This window comes from Bidens hawaiensis, unplaced genomic scaffold, assembly GCF_021521415.1.
Source record: "Bidens hawaiensis isolate Kalapana, Puna unplaced genomic scaffold, B.hawaiensis_p1.1 tig00037604_1, whole genome shotgun sequence".
Lineage (NCBI taxonomy): Eukaryota > Viridiplantae > Streptophyta > Magnoliopsida > Asterales > Asteraceae > Bidens > Bidens hawaiensis.
This window is the reverse complement of record NW_027496564.1, coordinates 85,245-96,263: the sequence shown is the minus strand read 5'-3', so window position 1 is coordinate 96,263 and position 11,019 is coordinate 85,245. Positions and strand designations below refer to the sequence as shown.

Genomic DNA, 11,019 nt, shown 5'->3' with positions numbered 1-11,019 from the left:
ATACATGGCATTTCTTAGTCGACGGGATTCTTTATCATCAACAAAAGAAACACAAGAATCCAGGTTAGTTTTGTTATATGTGTGAACTTGTGTTTTTGTAGTTTAGTTTAAGGTAAATTTATTATTTATTTTTCAGGTTTGTCTCTTAGTGACGAGCAACTGAAGAACTTGGCATTACTTGAGATTTAAGAGATTTTGGTATCAAACAATTCATCTCTACGTAGGTTTTCACACATGTCGTTTCCAGATCAGGAATTTGTGTCTACGTCAATGAATCCTCTTATGATGGAAGAATTATCTTATGATAAGGATTCTTTGTCAAATGATTTTAAGCTTTTGTACACATCTCTAACTGATGAACAAAAAAGCATTTACAACGAAATATTCAACTCCTTGAAACGTAAAAAAGGTGGTGTTTTTTTCGTGTATGGTTACGACGTTACTGGCAAAACATACTTATGGAAAACTTTATCGGCATCAATTCGGTCTATGGGAGAAATTGTTCTTAATGTTGCTTCAAGTGGAATAGCATATTTATTATTAGAAGGTGGTAGAACGGCTCATTCAAGATTCCTTATTCCAATCAATCTGACCGAGGACTCCCAATGTCAGGTAACTATTATAAATATCATTAAGTATTGATTATTTCACATTTAAAGTTATGTTTTTTAATTATATTATTGAATATAATGTTTACATATTCAACATTTTCAGGTTAAGGGAAATACTGATGTTTCTGACTTATTGAAGAAAACATCATTAATAATTTGGGATGAAGCTCCCATGATTCATAAACATGAATTTGAAGCGTTGGACAGAACCCTAATAGATGTTATGAACGTTGATTTGGGAAACACCTCTGAATCATTGTTTGGAGGCAAGGTAGTTGTTCTTGGTGGTGATTTAAGACAGATTTTACCTGTTGTACAAAATGGAACAAGAAACGATTGTGTGAATGCCACAATTAGTTCTTCTTACATATGGTCAAAGTGTAAGGTTTTGAAACTAACTAAGAACATGATGTTGACTGTTGGTTCTCAAATGTCAAATACTTTAGATATTAAACAATTAGATGATTGGTTGTTGGATATTGGTGAAGGTAATCTTGGTGGTCCTGATGATGGTGAAGCAACTATATCAATTCCAGATGATCTTCTAATAAAAGATTCCCTTGATCCTATGTCTGATTTAATAGACTTTGTTAATCATTCTATGTTAGAAAGGTTTAATGATCTTACTTACTTTCAAGAACGGGAGTTGCTAGCTCCCTTAAATGATGTGGTTCAAGAGATTAATGACGTATGTTAGCGTATTTTCCTGGTCAAGAAATGGAGTACTTAAGATCAGATAGCATCGACGAGGTTGAAAGTGTGTCTGAGGATTTTGATCCCACGTTGTACTCTCCTGATTTTCTTAATGGTATAAAGATGTCTGGAATGCCAAACCATCGTTTGTTACTTAAGGTTGGAGTTCCTATTATGTTACTACGGAATATTAATCAGAAAAAAGGGTTGTGCAATGGAACTCGACTACAAGTTATTAGTTTGGGTAAACGCGTCATTGAAGCTAAGGTTGTTTCTGGTACTAATATTGGATTTCGTACTTTAATTAGCAGAATAAGTCTTACACCGTCTGATAAGAAGCTTCATTCAAGTTAAAGAGAAGACAGTTTCCTATATCAATTTGTTTTGCAATGACTATAAATAAAAGTCAAGGACAATCTTTAGCGCGCGTTGGATTATATTTAAAAGACCCGGTTTTTACACATGGCCAGCTTTATGCTGCTTTGTCTAGAGTGAAGACTCGCGAAGGTATTAAGATTGTTTTATTAGATAAAGAATCCAAACTGATTAGTGAAACCAAAAATGTTGTGTATAAGGAAATATTTGGAAACCTTCTATGACTTTTTTTACAATATTTTTTTGTTTACGTTTGTATGTTTTTAGTTATGAAGGTTTTTTTAATAAAGGATTGTATAATTTTATTTTGTCTAACTATAGGTATATGTTTGTATGTTCAATTATGTTTAGTTTTTTATGTTTTTTGTGGTATATCTTTTATGTTTTTGAAATTTAATTTTATAGACTTTTATTTATAGCCTAATATTATACTGGTTTATATATATACATATATATATCCGAAATATATTTTATATACATTTATATCTTATCAATTTACTACATTAAAAAAAATAGGAGAATAGGTTAAATGTTCATAAATAGTTTAATAAATATAGGGCTAATCATGAGTTTTATTGAATGAATAAACCGTCATTTTTAATAATAATTAAAAAAGACTCTTTGGAAGATAAACACAATAATCATAACTTTTACAAAATAATTATCAATTTCTTGGAAATTTTCATCTCTTCCATCATCTCTTCCATCATCTTCAACAATGGCGACAATTGTTTCTTGGAAATTTTCATCCGAAACAAATTATTATCAGTTTCTTCTTAGCGATCTGTTTTACAATCCATAAGCATTCCATCGAATCGGTTATGTCTTTTAACATTCTGTTTAGTTACCAAATAATAGGATTCGGAAATCGCAAACAAGTTATAACTGAGGAAGAGAGAACTATTGAATGTTCTAAATGAAGAGATTTTACAACATGAACAAGAACTACTTCCTTTGGTCAATGTTTATCCTTTGCAAAATAATGTGGTTATTAAATATGTCAATGGGCAACAAAAGAGTGTTAATCCTAAGTCCATATTGCAATCCAATGACCTTTATCATTTAAGAGATTTAGATTTCTTGAAGCTTTCTAACGTTTTAAAAGCAAGAGCACATTTGGATTTGGAGAATGAGGTGGCTGAGAAGGTTAAATGGTTGTTAGATTGTCAAAATTATGAATCCGATTTTGATGATCTTCAAAGCTTTTTTGGTTCTGATTCAGAAGTTTAAGATAAATCAGATGAAATATATTAGTTATATTTTTGAAAAATATAATTTTTGACTTTATTGTTGACTTTGATTTTTCCTTTATGTTAGTAGTTTACTTCATATACATAGGCTTCTAAAAAAGTAGAATACACACTTATAATAATTTGTTTTTGTTTTGTCAGGTTGTTATGAAAGTTTGGGGTTTTTGGTGGGTTGTGATGGAAGGTCATTTTTGGTAAACTTAACTTCCACATGTTTATACTTAGTTTGTGTTAGCATTAAGATTTTATTAACGGTATTAGAATTTTAATTATTTGGTATTAGTGATTACTTTTAATATGTCTGTCTCTCTAACATTATAGTTTCAATATACTTTGATTTGTGATTACCAAAATGATTCATTTTTTTTTGTTTCTGGTTATAAACTTAGGTTGTATTTTACGAAGTATTATTTTAGATAGGTTTTGTTTTTAAAGGTTATGATTGTCTATATTTAATTGCTAATTGTTACATTTTATAAACGTAGGTTATAAAATTGATTATTTTCTTTTTACCTCAACATAAGTAGCTACATATTTAGATATCACCCATTCATTTTGATATACATTAACTTTTTGGTTTAATACTTAATTACGTTCCATGGTTTGTTTGTATATTTCAGGTGGTTAAGTTAATTGATTTTCTTTTGGACGGAAATTTTCAAGGTCATCCTGTTCAAGTCATGTTAATATCTAATGGTTTAATGTGTTTGATAAGACAATGAAGTATTTGTATCTATTAGGTTATTATGTAGACAATGGTTTGTTGTTTTTTTTGTGGATGTTTTTGAATGTTTATATATCGTTATATATTATTATATTGTTTGTTAGTTTATATACATTTTGTTATATATCTAATGTCAACCCGTGTGTAACACGGGTACTATCCTAGTAATAAAATAAATAAATATATAATATTAATAATAATATGAATATTCATAATAACTAATTTTTGGACCCTCGTGCTGCAACGATCTTCAAACTGAATTAAAATAATCGTAACAATGTTAAATCACGTATGTGCGTTATGAAATGTTAACTCGTCAAATTTAAAAAAAACTAATATTAATAATGTAGTAATAGTTCTAATATAAGAATAGTTATATTAAAATATACAAAACAATAATGAATAATTATATAATAATATAACTAATAAATATAACTGGAAAATAATAATAATAACAATAATATCATTATAAGTATATAATACAAATAATGATTGTTGACTTTTTGACTTTTTCATTCCTTGAATGAATGAAAAAAAACACTCATACCCAAAAGAATGAAAATCCTAAAAAAGGAATGAGTTTCATTCCTTGTGGAATGATATATTCCATTCATGCATGGTAACCAAACAAGCTTTTTTGCATTCATTTGGAATGACTCATTACATTCCACCTTCCATTCCTGCATGACAAACTCTACCTCATTTCCATCTTCTAGCATCCATAACACACTCAAAACACACACAAACACTCATATTCCATTATGGATCATATTTGAATCCTAACCAAGAAGGGTTGTGTTAGATCTTCGTCATACAAGCAAGGAACACGTCCATAATCACGTGTTGAATCTAACTCGTAGCAAGAAGTGAACTAAAAAGGTACACTTTAGATGTAAAGGTTAAGTTTTTGAGGTCGGTTTGCCCTAAGATTTGATACTAAGGAAAATCGGGCCTTATTATGTAAGAAAAATGTAAACTTGAACGTAAACGAGATGTTTGGAGTGAAACAGGACAAATGAGTAAAGTTTAAACCAAGTTAGTGCAAGGAAACAATATGGTTAAAGTCCTAGGCTCATTTATTATGCAAAACGGGCAAAGCGAGTCGAAGAGAAATACTGGAATATGATGGGAATAAAATCATATTCGAACAAAAAGTAATTGAATCGAATGGGCAAAGTAATCGAATCGAATAGGAAAGTAATCGAATCAAATGGGCAAATAATCGAATCTAATGGGCAAAGTAATCGAATTGAATTCGATTCGATTAGAATCAGTCATTCGATTAGAATATGTCATTCGATTGGAATTTCCATCAACCTCAGCCGGGGCTCTGCCCCTTGGACCCTGCTAGGGGTTGCTGCCCCTAGACCCGCTGTCAGGGGCGCTGCCCCCTGGACCCCCGTTAGCTAGGGGTTACACTAACCTAGAAGTATAAAATAGTAAGAGATAGTTAATTGATACTTAGAATTATTACATAGTTAGCCGTGCACAGCTAAGGAGGGGTATTACAGTTAACTCTGAGAAGCACAAGACACATGTGAGTTTTTAACCCCATTTCTTTGTTATATTTTTGGGGTTGTGTGCATACTCGATGTGATTAGTTAATACACTTACTTTAAGTGGTAAGTGTAAGATAAGTGATTGTTTTATGAATGATATATGAATGTTATAGAAAAGATTAAGAGTATGTATGAAAGTTTATAAATATAAAGAAAAGTATGTATAGTTGTATGGTAAGAGGGTGACAGATCCTAATAATATCTGTGAAATGAGGATGGCAGACCCTAAAAATATCTGTAAGGTTATATGGCAAAAGGTTGTTTAAAACGTGTACGTATGTATGTAAAGTAAGATAGAATATGAAAGTATGAAAGAACGAAATTATGAAAGTAAGAATGAAGGTATGTACTTATGTATGTACGAAAGAAAGTGAAGTAGGTTAAGTATGTAGTATATGAACGTATTGTATGTTGCCTGATTAACTAGAACTCGCTCAGCGTAGCTGACTTTTAGTATGTGCGTAGGTGAATTGGCTAAGGCAACTAGCTTGATTGAAGACACATGCCATTGGAATGAAGATGCTGACATCTTGAGAGGAATGTTATGATGTTATATTTGATTATGCTTTGTTTTGAAAGACAAATATGAATGATGTTAAGACAAGATTTAGAATGTTATGTAATATATGGTTGACTTATTATATTGCGCGTAAAGTTTTAATTCATTATGACATATAGAACTTTGTTTTATGAGTAATCAACGCTAAAGTAGGGAACCAGGACCGAGACCTTACATTTTAACCTTGAATGTATTTCACGTACGTAATGTACGTTAAGCGATCATTGTACGTTAACTCATCCCTATATGTGTGTGGGTGTGGGTGTGTGTTATATATATATATGTATTTTTATTTTCCTATCATTGTTTAAAACCAAATTCAAACTTTTCACAAATTTTTAATTCCAATAAGTTACACATCATTTCTCTCATATAATTCATGATGGGTTTTTTATAGAAAGCAAATTCTAATTTCCAAATGATAAAAAACACATATTTCTTTTATAAAAATGTTAATATGTATTTTGTATATATAATAAGATATTACACGTATGTAATACATATGATTTTCATGTACTACATTTACAACACTTTTTCCTCTAAAGAAAAAGATTATTACATTTGTAACGTGTATTAGATACGTGTAATATGCATTTAAACAAATAGATAAAATATGCACAAAGAAGGAAAAATATATCAAATCATATTATATCTAATTATTTTTTAATTCGTTTACATTTTATTTATAATATTATCTGAATATGATATAAATCAAGATATTTGTTAAAAAATCTATTAAATTTTTTTAACTCTTTTATGAAAAACAAAGTTTTTATGATATCAAAATACATTTTATTGTTTTCAAATGTTTGATGATGTGGTTGAATCTAAGCCACTCAATGAATTCCCACAAGATATTAGAAAGACAAATGGTCTTTTTACTTAATTTTAGAAGTTTAGTTTTACGAGAATTACAACTAACGTGCAATAATCTATAACATATAATTAAAAACCCTAGAGTTCATTTTTTTACTTCTTTTCTCTATGTGAGTCTACTTAAGCATTATCTCGACCATTGTTGTCAAGTAATAAGTCAACACCACCATTGCACTTTCAATATGAGACTCCAAACCTTCTACGATCGACTCCATGAATCCTCAAATATCATCAAATAACAACCAAAACATTCAAATCCAAATATACGGAACCTGATTACCAATTATTATATATATTAATTTGCAACTTGTATACAACTTCTTAGTTGTATGTTAGGCATTTGTGTGTTGTACGAGGTGCTTTAGAGATTGTGCAATATGCTGTAGTGTTTGTAGTAAATCCTTTGACCAATATCATGGATTCATGGTAAAACCATTCGTGCTTTATGTACAATTATGCATAACTTAATCTGTCATGCTACATGTGTGCTTCTGATCACCCTTCACTCCTTCAAGCCACGCATACTGCCACTTTCATCCCTCTTACCCACATGTGTACATTACAAAGAGGACAGACTGACAGAGAAACGAAAATGTGCCTGTTAAAAAAGAGAAAGAGTTGAAAGAAGAGAAGGATAGAAATTAGAAATCAATAATTCATTCATTCATTCTTTCTTTCTTCCATTTCGTCATCCCCTGCGCCTCAGGATGCTTCAAAAGCTAGCCTCTAGAGACATACGCCAATAACATGGGGCGGCTTAGCGGCATAGATGTTGTAACTAAGGTCATCGATGATGGAGGTAGAGGTAGAGATAATTACAACAGATTAAGGTGTATGCATGTATGGTGCTGGAACTTCAATCGGTGTATGCATGTTGTAGACGACGGAGAGTGTGACCTAAGATTCCGATTATAGACTTTTAAGTGATGATTTCATCACCATATCATATATGTCTTGTTGGCATCACTGTCGCACAAACTCGCTTGATCCCTAACTTGCAACATCCTAGCGTATGTGGGATGATTAGAAGATGGATTGGTATACCAGAAATATTCCATTTTTTGTAGTTAGAACTCAAAACCACTTATGTTTTGGTTTTTCAAAACCACATGTGCTAACTTATAAAAAATATTTGTAGCTATGGTTGTTGCAATAGCTTAAAAGTAATGGTTGTAGCAATAGCCTAAAACTACAAAGTAAAAAAGCCTAGAAACTTGCTTTGGCCTTTCTTTATGATCCTAATTTTACATCCACGTGCACTCATAAATCATAATGTTTAACCCGTCCATGGTATTGATTATGCTCCCATCATAGCTAAAATAGACCAACCTAGAGCAATATACACGCATAATACATGAGGGTACATGTAATACAACATAACCATCACATGTATATCATTTTATACATCATATTCCAAAACTTAACAATTAAGATCTAAACCTACAAACCACTTCACATATGATGAGACACATTAAGATATTAGAATTAAATAGAGAGTTAAGGTTGATTAATATACTAAAAACTAATTTATATATATTCCTTTTGTAACAACTAACATTATGTCTTATAATGCAATATGTCTATGCCTATACACTACCTTCTTCAAAACCCAACGCTACATTCCTCAAAACCCAACGCAAGTTATGACTTTCTTTTATCACCTTTCATTAGCAAATAATAAAAACAACATTAGCAAATAATTAAAAAATACTTAAAAGAAAAAACACAAACTATAAAATATGTTTCCAGTTGAGTTTATCACCTTTCATTAGCAAATAATAAAAGCAACATTAGCCAATAATAACAAACAATAAAAGCAACACTAGCAAATAGTAAAAAAAACTTGAAAAAAACAAACTATAAATTATGTTTTAAGTTAAATTCTATTAGAAATAAAGTCAATTTAACTACATTACTATACTATACGATTAATAAAGTCGACGTAACTACTTCTTTAACATGTGGATGAAGGTGAATATAAATATTACAGTACTTGTTATATATGGTATTAATTGTTGTTTAAAACATGCATTTGTATGTTACAGTTTAAATCCGTAATCATACGCACACAAATACACATGTTATCGATTTTAAGAATTTATAATCTTTTTGGCATATGTAATACAAACATATAAGGTTGAATATAGGTTGAATGTAATACACTAAATATGGGCCCGTCCGGCTTTTTGAACGGGTTCGTTGGGACGGGTAGCAAATAGAACATGGTCAAACCCATGGAAATAGAACCCAACAAATTGCAAAAGGTTGTTAACCTTACCATGTTCATAATTAAACTTATGTATCAGTTCTTCACTTTATTAATTCAATAAAAAACCACCATCTTACTATTTTATTTATGAAATCCAACCTTTTATATGTGCATAAACCATGCAGCCTCAAACATTGCATACTGCAGCTTATGATTTCATTTTTTTTATCAATATGAAGTCTGCAACTATTAATACATCTCTATAGTACTGTACATACTATACATTAGGTCACATATTCGTTTATATGGAAACAAATTCACATACATGATCATTAGTTGAATACTTTCAACAAAAGCTTTATTTATATGGATGATACATGAAGAAAACCAATCATAATTCACACATTAAAGTTACAAAAAGGATTACACAACAATATAATGAAGATAAAAGACAAATTACGTATGAACATGAAGAAAATTGATAATACATGAACTTCAATTACACGACAGTTTGATAAGATTGTGATGACGATGAACTTCAATTACACATATGACAGACCTACGAACAACCAACCTGCAAATATCCAATCAGAATTTATTATGATCATGTAAAAAAGTCAAAATCATATCAAATTACAAATCTTGATTTTGACTACTTAGTTTTTTTTAAAAAAAATCTCAAATATCACTTGACAAGTGTATTCATCAGAGTAATATAAAAACTTAACGGGTCAGGCCTTCAATATCACCTGACAAGTGCCTTCAAGCCATTGCAACTACAAGCCTAGTGCATCCTAATTCATGTGTTGCTATAAGTCCATTCATCAACCCACAACTATAAACCCAATTGAAATCCCATTCCATACTCCGCTCCCGTGAAGTAGCATAAACACATGAGAGAAAACACAACAAAAAACAATTATAAGAAAATAATAATACGCATTTATTGATATTTGAATTGGATTATTTATTATTGTCAACATATATATATATATATATATATATAATATATCCAAAAGTAATGATTATTCAAAGAAGTTGTATTATAACAAAATATATAACAATAATAATAATAGTACAACCTTCCAACTAAATAACAGTACAACCTTCAAACATTCCAAAACAAATGGAAAACTTGTAGACTTATGGTCATTAAGATAACTACTTCTAATGTTGACATCAATAGAAGACAAAGACAACTGCAGAGCACAGGTCAATATAATGGCTATCAAGTAATGCTATCAACACATAAAAAATACAAATATCTAAAGATTCGGATTATTCATAAATCACTTTTTTGTATATTACACAATATGTAATAATAACAGTATTACATACATGCAATACTTGGTATTACACAATATTACACATATACAATACTCAATACTCTGTATTGAACATATATAGTACCAGGTATTGCATATATATAACAATGTGATGTTGCATATTGTAATATTTATATTATCATTACATATATGTAATACTAACATTATTACATATACGTAATACTTTGTATTACATATTATTACTCATTTGTAATACTTATATATCTTCTAAAATTGTTCATGACTAATCAATTAAACTGTCAAATCAACACATGAAGCAAGCATAATATAGTTTTTCCTTGAGCAATAACCGTTTTTTACCTATTATCACCTAAGATAGATCAATATAACCAGTTTAACAACAAAACAATGAAAATTAGTAAAAACACACATGATTAAGGAAGATAAAAGTTTGAATTCAAAAGTACCTTCAGATGCCATGTTTAATGGTTGAAATCAACGATGAAGAGACACGATCTGTGATATATTTGATGATTTAGGGTTATTAATCATCAAGTTGTAATGCTTCACGATCTACAGGTGTTTAGAGAGAGTCCATCAAGCATAGGAAAATCGTAGAGGGGAAGGTCGTACATAGGAAGGAAGTCGTCATATCAGGGTCGGCCATTAGGTAGGGCAGGGTGATTGACGGACTCGAGCCTGATCACCCGACAGGCCCGAAAAATAAAAAAATTATATATAATTAATTAAGAAAATTGTATTTAAACTTTAACATCACCAGTTACCTACAAGAAATAATTGAGAAATGAAAAGTTGAACAAAGCATTACGAAAAGAATTTTTCGATGGTCGGAAACTTTGCGAACTTGTGAGTTGGT

The 11,019-nt window shown here is 30.3% G+C and overlaps 1 protein-coding gene across 1 annotated transcript; it reads left to right on the top strand.

Annotated features, from left to right (window-relative positions):
* Positions 1-234: 234 nt before the first annotated feature.
* LOC143589523 (uncharacterized) lies at positions 235-1,308 on the top strand. Its single transcript, XM_077070261.1, has 2 exons — positions 235-612; positions 715-1,308. The coding sequence occupies exons 1-2, from the start codon at positions 235-237 to the stop codon at positions 1,306-1,308; spliced, it is 972 nt and encodes a 323-aa protein (XP_076926376.1).
* The last annotated feature ends 9,711 nt before the right edge of the window (positions 1,309-11,019 follow it).